Below are 19,238 nucleotides of genomic sequence, written 5' to 3' on the forward strand. Positions count from 1 at the left end.
CTCCAAAGAACTTCAGACCTAGGAAAGGGCATGCAATTTCAATTCTTGTTTTTGTTGGTTCCTTTTGTTAAAAGGCAAAGAATGTTGTCTGAAATCCCTCGCTCCAAGATTGTGAGAAGATGGGAAGATGGACATTAATAAATATCTATTCAATCAATTAACTTATGTCCTGTCATTTCTTCTTTGCTATTCCAAAAACATTACTGAGTTTGTGATTGTGACTAGTAAAATCTCATAAACAAGCTCCAGAGGTTGTACATATAAAAGGCAGTACAGAAATTAAATCTAACTTTCATCACAGGTAGAGTATGCAAACATTTCTTTATAGCCTGAAGACACTCATACCTGGCAGAACCAGAGCTCCTAGCAGTCAAGTCAGGTCTGTCTGAACAATTTAAGGCACTAAGAGTGACCAATGAGACGTTATTTCCTGAGTTATTGCTCACATTTTATTTAATAATCAGATAATGTATTTTAAAAAAAAAATCTACAAACAATGTACACCCCCCCCCCATCATCTCACATGCTGCTCCTTAGTTATGACATAAGGACTAACCAAAACCTTCCAAGTTAGTTAATGGGGATTAAAATGCAGGTTCCTTTTCTCTCTCAATAGCTTATACATCTTTCTCTCACACTCACTACACTCGCTCAGGCAGGAAAAACTTGCCCCAGTATCGCCCTTTCTGGGTCAAGTCATATGGGCTCAATACTTTCCGAATCCCCAACATGTTGGCAGTGGCTATGCGTTCAAAGGTCCAGGGGTTTTGGTTGTTACATTCTCGTTCCTCTTGATCTTTCCGCATTTTCTCTAGAGTCTCACGGCTCACGGCCTTCGCTGAGAAAGGCAACTTGTGTGCAACCTGGTTGAGGAAACCTTCTACCTCTCTGAATTCACAGCGCCCACCCATCTCTACTATGAGACATCCGGTCTTCACGGGTGTCACGTAGTGATCAATGGCACCCTTGCCCCCGCCCATGCGCTGCCCCATGCCCTTGCGGGTGATGGGTTTGAAAGGGGCCGGTATCCGCCATATGGCAAACATGTTCTTGGGGTCCATAGAGCGGTTGATTGTCAGGCGTATCATTTCAAAATGGCCCCAATGGAGGTAACCACCGCCAAGTGCCTAAAAGTGAAAGAGAATTAGAAACACATAGGGACTTAACTAGTTATCTTTTATGGGATTTTCTATCTTCCTTTGTAGTAACTGTGTGATCGAGTAAGCTGTGATGATACACATGAAAATAAAAATACAAATATTTTTACAGTGATAAAGGAGCAAAAGAGTGAACCCACTTCAATAGATGGCCAGGGAAGGCCTCTCTGAGGAGCTGACAATTTAAAGCTGAAGCGAGAATGATAAGAACCAGTCAAGGAAAAATAGAGACAAATGTTCCAGGCAGAGGAGCAGTATAGGTGAAGACCCTGACACAGCAAAGGGCACAGTGAGTTTGAGTAAAACCCATTGTGCCAGAGTAGAGTGAGCACTGGCGAGAGCGGGCATGGGGTTCTGAGAGGCTGGAAGAGGCTGGCCATGCAGGCTACAGGTAGATGTTTTAAAACTTCACTGACTATTCACTGGAGAATAAATTCTAGTCCACACCCATCTGTGTAGTTACTGGCATCAAGTCCTCATGAAGCTACTCAATAAGTATGGAAACAGCTGTATGGAGTCATGGGTAATTTTATTTTTTTACCAGAGGCTTGGAAAGATCTTATGGTCTGATTATAGGGCAAATTAAGTAGCTCCATCCTTTTCCTGCTTTTCATCCTTTACACTCTACACAAAGAAAACATATGTAACTCAAATGCTTATTGGGTACCTGACTGTGTCTGTGGACATCAATTTAAAGAACTAGTGACAGCTCTATTAACATTGTACAGGAAGAAAATTAGAATTAACTTAAAGAGTTGGAAATTCTGTTTAATTCCTGATTTTCATCCTGTAGCTACTTTTTGTCAAACTCACCAAGATTGCAAAATTGCCTTCTGTGAACTCAGTTGCTTTAGTGGAAGGTCCTCGTATGTCTCTCAAATTTTTAGGTTCTCTTTTCACTTTTGGCACAAGTGGTGCCCTTTCAATAAATCTAAGCTTCGACTTCTCAGGAATGGAAACATCTAAAAGGAACACAGACAACCATGAATAAGTAAAACCAGATTCTCAAAAAAAATCTGTTTTCTTTCTAGAAAAATAATACGTGAAGTAATATACTGTCACAGACTTAACACTTTTTTAAAGTATTTATTACATGCTGAACAATGAATTAACACTTTACCTGTGTTTATCTCATTTAATCCTTAAAACAACTTTATAGCATTAGCATATATATATTTTTAGAGCTTCCTTTTTAAAAAAAAGTTTGAATTTTTATTAAAATTTAATGCATATATAAAAGGGCCACGTCAAAAACGTGTAGCTCAGAGTGAGTTATCACAAAGTGAACACATGAACAAATCCACATCAACTATCACCCAGGTCAAGAAACAACATTAGGTTGGCAGTATTCTTAGTGCCATCTTATAGGAGAGAAGATTTAGAGACTTCTAATAATTTTGTCAAGGTAACAAGTTAAATTCCAGCAGAGCCACAATTTAAACCCAGACATGATTTCTTTCTTTTAATACTATACTGCCTCTCTGGATGTCAGTGAGGGTGGTGGAAAGAATACCATATCATACATGGAAATATTTAAGTGCTCCAGCTCTGCCACTTTCTTGGTTGGGAAACTTACAACCTAGGAATCCTTTCATCAGTGCTCTTGCCTTAATATGTGCAGGGGCTTTTCATGCTGGGACCTGCACAGATCCTGTAACATACAACAGCATGCTATGTGAGGATGTAGGAAATGGAGGCCAGGCATGCTACATCTTAAAGTATTATCTTCACTTGACAACTTAGGAAACAAAGCTAACCTGTCATTGTTAAACATTTCTATAATAAAACATAGCTCATTGATTGAGTCAAATATAAAATGTAGCAGAAATGTTTATGATAAAAAATTCTATTCAGGGTTACAGAGACTTCCCCAACTGCCCACCCACCCCCTGGCATTTTCTATGCTGCTACTGAATAACTTAATGCTTTATTTCAACTATAAGTCAATACATACTATCACATTCTATGTAGATGATAAGACCCTCAGCGGTCCAGGCCCCTTTTATCTCTCTTTTTTTTTTTTACATGGGCAGGCACCAGGAATCGAACCCGGGTCCTCGGGGTTGGCAGGCAAGCATTCTTACCTGCTGAGCCACCATGGCCCGCCCTCCAGGCCCCTTTTGTTATTTTGGGTAGATTAAAAAAAAAAAAGGTAAATGAGATTTACGAAATTGTGGCATACCTTAAATGTTTACATTTAGTAAATCAATGCTTTTCACATATTATTTAAAAATGACTACATACCTATAAAACCTCATTCGGAGAGAACACAGTACAAATTTGAGGCCAATTGGCTCTGGCTATGGGTCGACCATCAGTCACACACTTGTGGTAGGCCCCAGGGTTGATATCCCACCATACAATTGTGCTCTAAGAGCAAGGATTTTTGTCTATTTTGTTCTTTGATTTATTTCTAGTGCATACAACACTGCTTGGCACACAGTATTCCCTTAATAAATATTTACTGAATAAGTGAATGGAGACGGGAAACACAAATGCACTCCTATGTCTTCCTTTACTTTGTGCTGGGTTCCATCGGGGAGGACTTAGAAAATGACCTTACCTTCAAAAGATGGCACTGGGAGCAGGGTCTTTAGACCAGCACTGGCCGGTGGGGTTGTCCAGGAACCTGCAGAGGTAAATCAAGTTAAATAACAATGGTGACAAGTCAAGCAGGACCTGGTACAACCCTTGTCAAAAAAATTCCTGATGATCTCTCCATTCCCCCGAGGAGACTTTGCAAATACTTTTTTGTTCACTGTTCAAATCACTCTGGGATTTACCAGGGCATCACTCTGGACCCTCTCTCCCCAAAAGAATCTCCTTTGTTGCTCAGATGTGGCCTGCCTATCTCTCAGCCAAAACGACAAGCAAACTCACTGCCCTCCCCTTCCCTACCTGGGACATGACTCCCAGGGATGTGGACATCCCTGGCAATGTGGGACAGAAATCCTAGAATGAGCTGAGACTCAGCATCAAGGGACTGAGAAAAACCCTAGAATGAGCGGAGACTCGGCATCAAAGGGATTGAGAAAACCTTCTGGACTGAAAGGGGCAAGAGAGAAATAAGACAAAATAAAGGGTCACTGGCTGAGAGATTCCAGAGTCCAGAAGTTATCCTGGAGGTTATTCTTATGCATAATATAGATATCACCTTTTTAGTTAAGGTGTAACAGAGGCTGGAGGGAAGTGCCTGAAACTGTAGAGCTGTGTTCCAGTAGCCATGTCTCTTGAAGATGACTGTATAATGATATAGCTTTCACAGTGTGACTGTGTGATTGCAAAAAACTTGTGTCTGATGCTCCTTTTATCTACCTTATCGACAGATGAGTAAAACATACAGATTAAAAATAAATAAATAATAGGAGGAACAAACGTTAAAATATATTTAGTAGATTGAAACGCTAGTGACCAATGAATGGGAGGGGCAAGGGGTATGGTATGTATAGATTTTTTTTTTTATTTCTTTTTCTGAATTGATGCAAATGTCCTAAGAAATGATCATGATGATGAATATGGACCTGTATGATGAGATCGTTAATTACTGATTATACATGTAGAATGGAATGAACACACGGTAAGAATGTATGTTGATGTATTTAATAAATAAAATAAACAAAACAAACAAAAACACTCCTGACGGAGGTGTCTTGAAAGGTGGGGGCGCAGGTCCCATTAAATAGGCTCACAGACCGAGGCCCCAAAGAAGCCAGCCAGTGTCGGCCGGCGCCGCGCCCCCCAAAACGCCGAGGCCACTCCGGTGCTCAAATCCCTGTGATGGGGGCCCAGGGCGAGGACAGTACCACACTTTCCCCACCACATGCACAGCGAGCTCAGGGTTTGGGAAGGACAGGACTGGGGGATGGCAAGGCAAGGGGAGGGTCTGTCTAGGGACCAAAGGACACTGCTGACCTGACAGAGGCACCCGCGGGAGCAGCCCACCGGCGCGAGATACCCGCCGCCACATAGTCACGCGGGCCCGGACGCCCCAAGTTCCTCACGCCGGAAGCGCTCGGAGCACGGTCCTTCGTGCCGGAAGTGACGTTAGACATGCCCCCTCCGCAGAGGGTCCTGAAGGAAGTGGAGAAATCACAGCCTCTGAGCTTAGGTTCCGGGCTAATGTGTACGGGTCAAGGACGTGATTGGCCGGGGGTCACGCCGGGGCGCTCTCCGGAGTTGTCCATCCATCCAGGGATTGTTCTCTAGAAGGCGGCGGCATGGCGGGAGAAAGCCTGAGGTTGATTTACTTAGCAAGTTAGTCCCTTGACATTAATCTTGCCTTATCTCTTCTCTAGCGGCCTCTCAAGGAAATTATTAGGAAAAGGCCACTGATTGGCTCAGAGGTAAGCAGTAACTGCAATAATTTCTGTTGTTTTGTTTTTTTGCAAGAGTCGTCTTCTGTGCAATGGAGGATACAAAGATGAACAAAACTGTGATCCCGTGCTTAAAGAATTTATACTTTTGTCGGAAATACACGTAGCTTCTATTGAAATAACAGAAAAGAAGGATGAACCTGATGTCTCCTCTGACTACCCTCCCACCTCCATTGAAAACGATTTTTCTCTCTTAATTTCTGCCGGCTCTGTATTTACACTTCTCTTCTGATATTTCCATGGTACTTATTTACAGGAGACTGAGGTCCAGAGATGAAATGATTTGCCACACGGCTAGTGTGATGGAGTGCAGGAATAGTGTTGGGGATTGAATTATGTTCCCGGTAAAAGGCATGTTCGGCTCTCAACCCCTGGTCCTGTGGGTGTGAACTCATTTGTAAATAGGACCTTTGAAGATTTTATAATTAGTTAAGGTGTGCCCAAACTGAATAAGTGTGGGCTTTGATCCAATGATTGAAGTCCTTATAAGCTCAGAAAATTTGACCCTGAAGAAGAAGCCACAGGGAGAAAACAGAAATAAAGTCAACAGAACCCAGAAGGGAAAGGAAAGGGTGTCGCATGTGCATTTGTTACTGGACAAAGGCCGTGGATTCTTTTGCCTGATGTGCTCAATAACCAGTTCCTGAAATAACAGGGTTTCAAAGAGAGAAAGAGAATATTATTAGGTACGTAGTAGGGGAGCAAATGGCCTTGCAGCCCAAACTCTGACTCCCCAAACTGCAGTAATTCAATAATTATTGGAGAAAAGATGGGCAGGGTTTAGGGTAATGAGCACAGTGGCCCCACATGATGGAATTACAGGTGATCTAATTATTGAGCATCTGCAGATTGATTCCATGCTTAGTCACAGAATGTATGTAAGAAAATGACAGAAGTAGGTATAAGTAATTTACAGATTATAGTCTAATCCACTCAGCATGCCTAGAGGGCCCATTTTGGCTAGATCCAGTCTCCGTTTTCAAGATAACTTTAGCTTTGGGGTGGATTAGTCTGGGTTGACCCAAGATCCCTTATTAATAAACGTTAGAGGCTGTCCTTAGTGATTACAGAACTCTAAAGTTGAAAAATTGGATAACTGGGTACAATCAAGGTTAGTCACAAGGTTTTTACAATCACAGGAGCAGAAGATAAAGGCTATACAATCATTATCAGAGATCAAGGCAGCTGGAGTACAATTTAGAGATTTCAGGAGTCTCCCTCTGTCTACTCCAATGTACCAGAAAGTAAAAAGGATCATCTATATAATGATTCGGTAATCAGAATCATCCCTTAAATCCTAATTTCTCGCTTACACATTGCCTTGGGATGGAGAAGCCAAAGGCCATGAATTGCCGGTGAATTGGCAGCCAGCACCAGAAAGTTACAGAACTTGGGGAAAAAGCCCTGCCTTGCTAATGCCTCCACTTCTCCTACCCAGAAAACTGAACCAATAAATATTTGGCTGCTGCTCAAGCCAACCCATTGTGTGGTAATTGTTTTAATAGTCAGGAGACTAAGACTGATATCCTTTCTTTTATTCGAAGGGGCTTTGTTTACATCTCCCAAAAGTTGATGTTCAAGCCACTTGCATTAGATTCTTCTGAGGCCTTTGTTAAAAATGTAAATACCTGTGCTTTACCCTGTACCTTCTGAATATGAATCTGTAGAGGTGTGGGGTTCAGGAATTTTAATTATTAACTATCACCATGGGTGAGTCTAATGCCTAATAAAGTTTGAGAATAAGTGCTGTGATCACTTCTAAAAAGTAGAATATAAATACACGACATCATTTCTGTATTATCAAAGTCAGAGGTCAAGTTTGGAATTTATAACTTTTTCCATCTTTGTCAAAATTATCTGGCACCTCAGTTGTTAATCTTATTTTAATATTAAAAGCCTAGGACTGTGGCTAAGTCCCAGATCTGGTTGTTGACATAAATGACTTCTGTATAAGGCCTTGCCTGTCTCACTGTGGAATAATTTAAGTTACAATTGAGTCATTTAAAGACTTTGAACTCCTTGAAAAAAAGTGAGGGCAAATGGGGTATTTGGTCATATTCTTTTAGAATTCAGGGAGCTAAGACAAGTGTAAATGGAAATTAGTTAACATAAATGAGTGTCATGTATTGAAAACCAGCTGTGCATTGGGGTAGGTGTGTGTGTATGTGATCTCATTTTAATAAACATTATTATTGCTTATCAGATTTTAATCATAATGCAATAATGTAATAAATCACCATGGTACCCCCCTCATCCAGGAAGCATACAGAGCCTTCTCAAAGGGATTGCTGATGTCAGTTTCTTCATGAGTTTTAGCTTCTATCTGTTTTAGATTTCTAAAAGTGCAAATGGTACTATAGGTTTTGCTAAACACCAAGTCCCCCCAACCTATTTTAATACAGTATATAACAAAATGATTTACTGTTTACAAAGGGCTTTTATATACATGTGTCAGTTTGAAACAGTTGTATACCCCAGAAAAGCTATGCTCTTTAGTCCTCATTCAGTATTGCTGAGTGGGATCTTTTTTATTGTTTCCATGGAGATGTGTCTCCACCCATTCAAGGTGGGGTTGCTTACTGGAGTCCTTTAAGATGGAAACATTTTGGAAAACGCTCAGAACCAAGAGGCCACAGAGCTAATAGAGCCTACACAGTCAGAGACCTTTGGAGATGCAGAAGGAAAAACTCCTGGGGAAGCTTTATGAATTAAAGTAGAGGGTGGGCCTTTGCGCTGGTTTGAAAAGATGTATGTACCCTAGAAAAACCATGTTTTAATCCTAATCCCATTTTGTAAAGGCAGCCATTTCTTCTAATCCCTATACAGTATTGTATGTTTGAAACTTTAAGTAGATTATCTCCCTGGAGATGTGACTTGATTAAAAGTGTTTGTTAAACTGGGTTAGGTGGAGGCATGTCTCCACCCATTCCAGGTGGGTCTTGATTAGTTTATTGGAATTGTATAAAAGAGTAAACATTTTGGAGAAAGCAGGAGATTCAGAGAGTGCAGAGAAGGATGACAGAATGCTGCAGAACCATGAAGCAGGGAGTCTACCAGCCAGTGACTTTTATAGATGAAGAAGGAAAATGTCTCCCGGGGAGCTGGAGAGGAAGCTAGCAGATGATGCCGTGTTCACCATGTGCCCTTCCAGCCAAGAGAGAAACCCTGACAGTGTTCGTCATGTTTCTTTCCACTTGAGAGAGAAACCTGGACTTCATCAGCTGCTTGAATCAAGATATCTTTCCCTGAATGCCTTAGATTGGACATTTCTATAGACTTGTTTTAATTGGGACATTTCCATGGCCAAAAAACTGTTAACTTGCAACTTATTAAATTCCCCTTTTTAAAAGCCATTGAGTTTCTGGTATATTGCATTCTGGCAGCTAGCAAACTAGAACAGCCTTCCACTTCAGTGTTCTGGAAGAGTTATGCCCAGACCTTGGAGAGGGTGGAGCACATTCTTTGGGGATTGGGGAGAGCCTGGCTGCCACCAGATTGTTCTGGAGGGGTTGAGTGTGTGCACTGGAAATGACAGAGAGTCTGGTTATGGCCCTGATGTTTGGAGAGGTTGGAGCAAAGAAAAAAGGTGGTCTCCTCAATGTCTGCCAAGGTTGCATTTGGAGAGAGCTGGGCTGGTGCGTAAACTCTTGGAAAGGGATGAACTGCCCCTTTCTAAAGCTCTTAGGATGAATGACTTCCAGACTTTGAAATCTAATGGAGTTTGCCCTGCAGGATTTCAGAACTGTTTGGGTCTGGTGACCCCTGTTTTCCTTCCAATTTCTCCCTATGGAAATGGGAATTTGTATCCTATGATTGTACCTCCTTTGTATATTGGCAGCAGATAACTTGTTCTGAGTTTTACAGGTCCAGGGTCAGAGGATGATTTTGTTTTAGGATGGGCCATACTGACTGTAGCTGACTGATGAGGTTTTGTACGGTTCCTGACTTTGTATTGTATTTGTATTTTTACTGAAATGGTTTAAGTCTTTGTGATACTGTGATGCTATGAATGTACTTTGAATATTTGGAAAGAACATATCTTTTTGGGGTGCAAAGTGTGGAATATGCTGGTTTAAAACTATTGTGTACCCCAGAAAAGCCATGCTTTTTAATCCTCATTCAGTATTTCTGGGTGGGATCTTTTTGATTGTTTACATGGAGATATGACCCACCCAATTGTGGGTAGTAATTTTTAATTAGATGGTTTCCATGGAGCTGTGTCTCCCCCATTCAAGGAGGAGTTGCATACTGGAGCCCTTTAAGAGAGAAACTTTTTTTTTTTTAAATATCATTATCTTTTATGCAGTCACATTTGAGATCATTTGGGAAGTTAAAATCGGGGTTACAAACCCACACTATATTAGTACTGGCATTTATACTTACCAACGTTATTGCCTCTACTGGAGATCTTTGTTTTTCATGCAGCTTTTTTCTTTTTGTTTAGTGTCTTTTTTTTTTTTTAACGTGCAATATAACATATATATAAAAAAGCTCATAAACAACAGAGACCACAGAGCCAACAGAGCCCACACACCTAGAGACCTTTGGAGATGCAGAGGGAAAACACTCTCAGGTGTTATGAAATAGCCAGGTGTTCCCAGGGAAGCGTTATGAAGTAAAGAGAGAAAGCTAACAGATGTCATCATGTGCCCTCCCAGCTGAGAGAGAAACCCCGAACTTCATCAGCCCTTTCTTTGGAGTTAAGGTATCTTTCTCTGAATACCTTTAATTTGGACATTTTTATGGCCCTAGAACTATAAACTTGCAACTTAATACATTGTCTTTTTAAAAGCTGTTCCATTTCTGGTATATTGCATTCTGACTGCTTACAAGCTAAAACAATACACATAGATTATTTTATTACAATCTTATTTTATAGACAATAGTGGTGGAAATGAGTTGCAGAAATGTTAAGATCATTGCATGGAGTAGGATTCCCATTCAAGTCTTCATTCATTCAACAGATGTAAGAATGAATGTTCCTGCCAGTAGAAAATTAATGTGTCTACACATATTCTTGGAACATTCTAGGTAAATTAAGTTCAATCCCAAGTTTGAGGAGTTACTAAAGTTTTACAAGAGAGCTGTTTCCAACTGTTCTCATCCAGAATATCAAGAGGCGTGGAGAATGGAACAACCCTTAATTGTTTGACCAAAAAGAGGGAACAATACCAACTAGTGTTGTTCATGTTTTTGTCTTGACATTATATCCATGATATTCCGTGAATGATTTCACCATAATGATTTCCTGTCATTGGACAGTTAAGTTATTTACAAATCTGTTGTAATAATAGCTATACTGCAATGAGTATCCTTATAATGTTTGAAAATTGAACAATAGATGAATGAACACTTTTTGCACTATTTTCTTATTTCTTTTGGGAAAATTCCAAAAAGAGAAATTAATAGGTCAAAAGGATGCTCATTTCAAATCCTTTGGTTTCATACAGCTTTGCAACATTAGCCTCCACCAACAATGGAGTACCTATTTATCCACACCCTGGCTGATGAAAGAGATTGTAATTCTTTTAGAATTTTGCCAATGTAAAAGATGAGAAACAAGATGTAAAGGTTACATTTATAATAGGATGCTAATATGGGATGGTTTTTGACTCACTAAGGTATGTGGTAATCCCCACATTCCAAAGTGAGGTGCTGGACCTAGGCAGGACTTAGAAACAGGTGGTGGGATCTGGTTCCGTTATCCCTAGCTGCCTACTTTCGTCTAGGCTATAAAAAGTGTTGGGAAAGCCAAGAAGTAGAGATGAAATGGCAATGAAGATTGTTTTAAAGGGAGCTGCTGGTGTGCTGCTAGTTTCATTGGTGAGGGATGGGATGCTTCATCAAGATTAGTAAGAGGCATTTCAAGACCACTTAGAGTGCTTGATCTGAGTCCTCTAAAGTTTGGGGGACACCAGCTTTGGCACAGAATAGAAGGTTGCAGTTGGGAAGGAGCCACATTTCTACTGATCGTGGATTAAAGGTGTGTATGTCTTGTTGACCAGATGTGGGCTTTGGTGTACTGTGCTCTTTTAGGGTTTACTTCTGTTGTGTCCATGAGGATCATGTCGAGGAGCAAAGAGAAAGAAGCTGGAAGAAGTGTAATGATGTATGTGCAGGACTTAGGGGGAAGAAGCATATGCAACCAGCCAACATTTCTGCAGAGGTAAATTTATCTGCATCAAGGGAAAAGCAGATGAGAGATCTCCAGCTAGTGTGGGGTGTATGGGATGCTCTGAAGAATCTATAAAATATCCCAAAGAGAAAGAGAATACTTAACATTATATATCCAACTGTGGAAACTGTTTAGTGTCAGTCTGTCACCTGAGCATGGTCAGAAAAGGAGGTGAGAGATGAGGGTCAGGAAAGATCTTACTTAACTGGTAAATGTGCAAAGTAAGGCTGTATAGATACCCTTCATCATTTTGTTTTCACTACTGTCTCTACCTGAAGCAGGACTGAGCTGGTGGAGAGAAATGGCTTTCCCTTTAAACTATCCCATAGTACTGGACATTTTAGTTACTGAAATGGAAGTGACAACACAACTTTTTTTTAATATCAGAGAACTATGAGAAAACTAAAAAAAGCCCAGCCTCACAGAGTTAGTTTGATAAGCAGTAGCATGGGTAAAGTTGATTTCTGACAGTGTACTCTGAGTCCTACTTAATATAATTTACATAATGGTCATAAGTAAATTACATTTCTTTGAAGAGTAGTGATGTTGAGCCTTTTCTATCTTTAATGATGTGTTTTTGTCTATTTGTTTTTCTCTGTGTGTGTGATTTGCTTGTGTACTTTATTTTTCCATCATACTGTTCATTTTTTTCTTATTGATTCAAAACTGCTTGGTATATACTATTAGTATTAAATTATTATTATATTACTCTTAAACTGTTAGTATTATATCACTATTAATAGTAAATCAATGATATACTGTTAACTCATTTTGTATATATATATTTTTATATGCTTTATAGTGGTGCCACATTTCATCCTTTTTCCATGTGAGTATCCTGTTATTGCAGCACCATTAGCTCATTTTTGTTTTATGTATTTCAATATTTTTAAAGTTTGTAATATGTCTTACTTTTTTGAGGTATGGCCAGTTATAAGTTTTATGTAGTAAAATCTGCCAGTAATTTCATTAGGAATTTCCATCTCTAATAGTATGTTTGTAAAAACCAGAGGTATAAAACTAACATAATTCTTTTACCAAATTGAAAATCCTGATTTAATGTGTGACTTTATAATTTGCTAAATTCTCACATGATTTTTTTCATCCCCTTCTAACATTTTATTCCAATCGCATGTTCTCTCTGATCTGTTAACAGTTACACTTTTTTTGCCTTCTCTAATACATTTAAATAAAAACCAATTATATTGATAAAAATTTGCATACCATACAATCCATCCAAACTGTTCAGCCAGTGGCTCTAAGTATAATCACAGGGTTGTATATCATTGCCACAGTCAGTTTTAGAACTTTTCATTACTCCAAAAAGAAAAACCTCATACCCTTTAGCAGTCACCTTTCAATCCCACCATCCTTCCCCAGTCCTACATACCTCCAATCTAATTCTGTCTCTATAGATTTATTTATATTTACATTTTATATAAATGGAATCATACAATATGTAGTACTTTGTGTCTGGTTTCATTTTTTTTAAATGTATTGTTATTTATATGTTTTCCTTTAGATAAGTTGTAGGTTTACAGAAAAGTCATGTAAAAAATACACAATTCCCATATACCCCCCTATTGTTGACACTTTGTTTTAGTGTTGTGCCTTGTTACAATTGATGAAAGCATATTAAAATATTACTGTTAGGACTTCCGGAGAAGATGGCGGCTTAGTAAGATGCGTGGGTCTTAGTTCCTCCTCCAGAAAAGCAACTAAAGAAACAGAAACAATACGAAACAGCTCCCGGAGCCACGACAGAGACCAAAAAGACAGCGTACCCCATTCTGGAACGGCTGAACGGGCAGGGAAAAGCCGCTGCGGTGAGATACCCGAGGGGTGCGCGTTTTCCCGCCGGGGCGGCTGGCGACTGGGGTCCCCTCCACGCACGTGGCTCCCCGGTCTGACTGGGAACGTTGGATAGCGGGGCCCTCCCACCACGCTTGGCATCTCGGGCCAGCTGGGCAATTTGGACTGGCACTCCCCCAAGCCTCGGCGGCTGGCGACCCCCCCTCCACGCGCGGTTTCCCGGGCCGACTGCGAGATTCAGATTGGCAAGTTAAAGGAGCCACAGCATCTTTTACTGGTGGGCCCCGCAGACAGACGAGCGCCACGAGCGCCACCTACTGGGCAGGAAAAGAAAAACAGAGCCCAGAGATTTCACAGAAAAACCTTTCAACCAGCTGGGTCCCACACCCAGGGAAATCTGATCAAATGCCCAGACACCAGCAGAAAATAATGGATGATGCTCGGAAAATTGAAGATATGGCCCAGTCAAAGGAACAAACCAATAGTTCAAATGAGATACAGGAGCTGAGACAACTAATGCTGAATATACGAACAGAAATGGAAAAACTCTTCAAAAACCAAATCAATAAATTGAGGGAGGACATGGAGAAGACATGGGCTGAACAAAAAGAAGAAATAGAAAATCTGAAAAAACAAATCACAGAACTTATGGGAGTGAAGGACAAAGAAGAAAAAATGGAAAAAACAATGGATACCTACAATGATAGATCTAAAGAGACAGAAGCTACAATTAGTGAACTGGAGGATGGAACATCTGAATTCCAAAAAGAAACAGAAACTATAGGGAAAAGAATGGAAAAACTTGAGCAGGGGATCAGGGAACTGAATGACAATATGAAGCGCACAAATATACGTGTTGTGGGTGTCCCAGAAGGAGAAGAGAAGGGAAAAGGAGGAGAAAAACTAATGGAAGAAATTATCACTGAAAATTTCCCAACTCTTATGAAAGACCTAAATTTGCAGATCCAAGAAGTGCAGTGCACCCCAAAGAGATTAGACCCAAATAGGCGTTCTCCAAGACACTTACTAGTTAGAATGTCAGAGGTCAAAGAGAAAGAGAGGATCTTGAAAGCAGCAAGAGAAAAACAATCTGTCACATACAAGGGAAACCCAATAAGACTATGTGTAGATTTCTCAGCAGAAACCATGGAAGCTAGAAGACAGTGGGATGATATATTTAAATTACTAAAAGAGAAAAACTGCCAACCAAGACTTCTATATCCAGCAAAATTGTCCTTCAAAAATGAAGGAGAAATTAAAACATTTATAGACAAAAAGTCACTGAGAGAATTTGTGACCAAGAGACCAGCTCTGCAAGAAATACTAAAGGGAGCACTAGAGTCAGATGCGAAAAGACAGAAGAGAGAGGTATGGACTTAAGTGTAGAAAGAAGGAAAATCAGATATGATATATATAATACAAAAGGCAAAATGTTAGAGGAAAATATTATCCAAACAGTAATAACACTAAAAGTTAATGGACTGAATTTCCCAATCAAGACATAGAATGGCAGAATGGATTACGACCCAGCAATACCACCGCTAGGTATCTACTCAAAGGACTTAAGGGCAAAGACACAGACGGACATTTGCACACCAGTGTTTATAGCAGCATTATCTACAATTGCAAAGAGATGGAAACAGCCAAAATGTCCATCAACAGACGAGTGGCTAAACAAACTGTGGCGTATACCTACGATGGAATATTATGCAGCTTTAAGACAGACTAAACTTATGAAGCATGTAATAACATGGATGGACCTAGAGAACATTATGCTGAGTGAGTCTAGCCAAAAACTAAAGGTCAAATACTGTAAGGTTCCACTGATTTGAACCGACATTCGAGAATCAGCTTGGAATATATCATTGGTAACAGAGACCAGCAGGAGTTAGAAACAGGGTAAGATAATGGGTAATTGGAGCTGAAGGGATACAGATTGTGCAACAGGACTAGATACAAAAACTCAAAAATGGACAGCACAATAATACCTAAGTGTAATGTAACTATGTTGGAACACTGAATGAAGCTGCACCTGAAATATAGTTTTTTGTTTGTTTGTATCTTTTGTTTTTGTTTTTTTTCTTTTTCCTTTATATATATATATATTTTTTTTTATTAGTATTATTATTTTAATTCTCTTCTCTATATTAACATTCTATATCTTTTTCTGCTGTTTTGCTAGTTCTTTTCCTAAATCGATGCAAATGTACTAAGAAATGATGATCATACATCTATGTGATGATACTAAGAATTACTGAGTGCATGTGTAGAATGGAATGATTTCTAAATGTTGTGTTAATTTCTTTTCTTTTTTTTGATTAATAAAAAAAAATTAAAAAAAATATTACTGTTAGCCATAACTATATAGTATATAACTATACTGTTCAGGGTTTACATGCTCAGGGTTAACTGTAACTATAACTATATAGTATATAACTATACCATTCAGGGCTTAAATGATTTGTTTTTCCCTCATTTACTACCCTATTATTAACACCTTGTAATAGTGTTGTACATTTGTTATAATTCATGAAAAAAATTCTTATATTTGTACTGTTAACCACAGTCCACTGTATACAAAATTCACTGTGTTATGCAGTGTTTTACTTTGTTAAAGCTGCCAGAAATGGAACAGCTTTTATAAAGGGAATTTATTAAGTTGTAAATTTTTGCTTTTAAGGCCCTGAAAATGTCCAAATTAAGGCACCAGAGGTTAACTTCACTCAATAAAGGCTGATGCCATCTAGAACACCTTTGTCATCTGGGAACTCTCATGGCTGGCATCTGCTGGGGTCTCTGACTTTTGGACACCTCTCTCAGCTGGGAAGGAACATGGTGATGTCTGCTAGCTTTCTTTCCCCATTTCATAAGGCTTCCCCAGGGGCATTTTCTTTCTGCATCTCCAGAGGTCTCTGTCTGCCTGGGCTCTTTCCGGAATGGTTGCTTCTTTAAGGACTGTAGTAAGCAACCCCACCTTGAATGGGTGGAGACACATCTCCATGGAAACTACCCAATCAAAAGGTACTATTCTCAATTGGGTGGGTCACATCTGCATGGATCCAATCAAAGAAATACTACCAGCAACACTGAATGAGGATTAAAGAGCATGGCTATTTTGGGGTACACAACAGTTTCAAACCAGTACATACAGTCCCATGTTTTATTTTCTACTTTCCTTCTAGTAACATAAATGACCCTAAACTTCCCCTTTTATTCACATTCACAAACATTATTTAGTGCTGTTAATTATACTCATAATGTGCAACCATCACCATTATCCATTTCTAGACATTTATAGTCAACCTAAATAGAAATTATGTACAAATTAAAGATATCCTCCCCATCTTCTAGTCCCATTCTCTCCCTGTTACCTGTATTCTAGATCCTAACTCCATGAGTTTGCTTGTTATAATTAGTTCATACCAGTGAGATCATACAATACTTGCCCTTTTGTGTCAGGCTTATTTCACATGACACCATGTCCTCAAGATTCATCCACGTTGTCACATGCATCAGGACTTCATTCCTTCTTATAGTTGTATAATATTCCATTGTATTTTAAGTACTACATTTATTTATCCCTTCATCTGTTGATGGGTGCTTAGGTTGCTTCCATCTTTTGACAATTGTGAATAATGCCAAATGTCTGTGTGCAAATGTCTGTTTGAATTCCTGCTTTCAGTTCTTCTGAGTGTATACCTAATAGCAGGACTGCCAGATCATATGGCAATTCTATACTTAGCTTCCTGAGGAACTAACTGTCTTCCACAGCAGCCACACCATTTTACATTTCCACCAGCGATGAATGAGTGTTCCTGTTTCTCCACATCCTCTCTAACACTTGTAGTTTTCTGTTTTCTTTTTAATAGTGGTGATTCTATTAGGTGTGAAATGATATTTCATTGTGGTTTTGATTTACATTTCTCAAATAGCGAGTGATATTAAACATCTTTTCATGTGCTGTTTAGCCATTTGCATTTCCACTATGGGAAAATGTCTATTCAAGTTTTTTGCCCATTTTTAGTTGTTGAGTTGTACATGTTCTGGATATAGTCTTTCTGTATTCTGAATATTAAGCCCTTATTTGATATGTGGTATTTCAAAATATTTTTCTTCCATTGAATAAGTTGCCTTTTCATTTTCTTGACAGAGTTCTTTGAAGCACAAATAAATTTTTAATTTTGAGGAGGTTTTGTTTATCTATTTTATCTTTCATTGTTTGTGCTTTGGGTATAATGCCTAAGAAATCATTGCCAACCACAAGATCTTGAAGATATTTCCCTATATTTTCTTCTAGGGGTTTTATGGTCTTGATTCTTATATTTAGGTCTTTGGTCCATTTTGAGTTAATTTTTGTATAAGGTGTGAAATAGAGGTCCTCTTTCTCTCTTTTGAATACAGATATCTAGTTCTCCCAGCACCATTTGTTGAATAAGCTGTTTTGTCCCAGTTGAGTGGACTTGGGAGACTTGACATATATCAACTGGCCACAGATAAAACAGTCTATTTCTGAACTCTCAATTTGGATCACTTGACCAACATCTGCCTTTATGCCAGTATCATGTTGTTTTGATCCCTGTAGCTTTGTAATATGCTTTAAAGTCAGGAAATGTGAGGCCTCCAACTTATTTCTTCTTTTTTCAAGAAGTTTTTGGCTACTGGGGCCTCTTACCCTTCCAAATAAATTTGATGATGGGCTTTTCCATATCTGCAAAGTAGGTTGTTGGAATTTTGATTTGGGTTGTGTTGAATCTGTAAATCAATCTGGGTAGAATTGACATCTTAACAACACTTAGCCTTCTAGTCCATGAACCTGGAATGTTCTTCCATTTATTCAGTTTTTCTTTGATTTCTTTTAGCAATATTTTATAGTCTTCTGTGTACACATCTTTTACATGCTTGGTTAGATTTATTCTTAATTATTTTATTCTTTTGTTTGCTGTTGTAGATGGAAATTATTATTGATTTCCTCCTAAGATTGCTCATTACTAGTGTGTTTGAAACACTACTGATTTTTGTGTGTTGAGCATGTATCCTATTTGCTAAACTTGTTTATTATTAGCTCTGGTAGCTTTGCTGTAAATTTTTCAGGACTTTTTATATGTAGGATCATGTCATCTTCAAATAGTGAAAGGTTTACTTTTTCCTTTCCAATTTGAATGCCTTTTATTTCTTTTCTTTGCCTATCTGCTCTAGCTAGGACTTTTAGCACAATTGTGAAGCACTGGTGACAGTGGGTATCCTTCTCATGTCCCAGCTCTTAGAGGAAAAACGTTTAGTCTTTCACCATTCTGTATGATGTTAGTTGTAGGTTTTCATATATGCCCTTTTTCTGGTTGGGGATATTTCCTTCAACTCCTGTATTTTGAAGTGTTTCTATCAAGAAAGGATGCTAGACTTTGTCAAATGCCTTTTCTGCATCCAGCAAGATGATCATGTGGCTTTTCCCCTTTAATTTGTTAATGTGGTATTTTACATTAAATGATTTTCTTGTATTAAGCTACTCTAGCATACCTGAGATATAATTCATTTGATCTTGGTGTACAATTCTTCTAGTGTGCTGTTGGAGTCAATTTGTATGTACTGTGTTGAGGACTTTTTCCTACATTCATTTAAATAATTGGTCTGCGATTCTCTGTTCCTGTAGTATCTTTATCTGGCTTTGGTACCAGGGCGGGGTTGACTTCATAGAATGAGTTAGGTAGTTTTCCCTCCTCTTCA

At 39.0% G+C, this 19,238-nt stretch overlaps 1 protein-coding gene and 1 long non-coding RNA gene across 3 annotated transcripts in view; one reads left to right on the plus strand and one right to left on the minus strand.

Moving 5' to 3' along the window:
- Positions 1 to 423: 423 nt before the first annotated feature.
- On the minus strand, positions 424 to 5,204 carry MRPL16 (mitochondrial ribosomal protein L16). The gene is made up of 4 exons (XM_077116127.1): positions 5,070 to 5,204; positions 3,721 to 3,786; positions 1,971 to 2,119; positions 424 to 1,127 (listed from the first exon to the last, which is right to left on the minus strand). The coding sequence occupies exons 1-4, from the start codon at positions 5,122 to 5,124 to the stop codon at positions 642 to 644; spliced, it is 756 nt and encodes a 251-aa protein (XP_076972242.1). The 5' UTR covers positions 5,125 to 5,204; the 3' UTR covers positions 424 to 641.
- A 33-nt stretch (positions 5,205 to 5,237) lies between these two features.
- Positions 5,238 to 19,238, plus strand: part of LOC143646783 (uncharacterized) — a 34,063-nt gene continuing 20,062 nt past the window's right edge. For both annotated transcript variants that reach the window (XR_013157609.1, XR_013157610.1), the window contains exon 1: positions 5,238 to 5,500. This is a non-coding gene — a long non-coding RNA (uncharacterized LOC143646783). The remainder of the gene's footprint in view (positions 5,501 to 19,238) is intronic.

Source organism: Tamandua tetradactyla, chromosome 9 (genome assembly GCF_023851605.1).
Source record: "Tamandua tetradactyla isolate mTamTet1 chromosome 9, mTamTet1.pri, whole genome shotgun sequence".
NCBI lineage: Eukaryota > Metazoa > Chordata > Mammalia > Pilosa > Myrmecophagidae > Tamandua > Tamandua tetradactyla.

Bases quoted from the DNA above. Each gene is read 5' to 3' on its own strand.
- MRPL16 (XM_077116127.1), bottom strand. From the start codon at position 5,124: ATGTGGCGGCGGGTATCTCGCGCCGGTGGGCTGCTCCCGCGGGTGCCT. The intron at 3,787-5,069 runs GTCAGCAGTGTC...TTACCTCTGCAG, and splicing joins CCCGCGGGTGCCTCTGTCAG to GTTCCTGGACAACCCCACCG. The intron at 2,120-3,720 runs GTAAGGTCATTT...TGTTCCTTTTAG, and splicing joins CCCAGTGCCATCTTTTGAAG to ATGTTTCCATTCCTGAGAAG.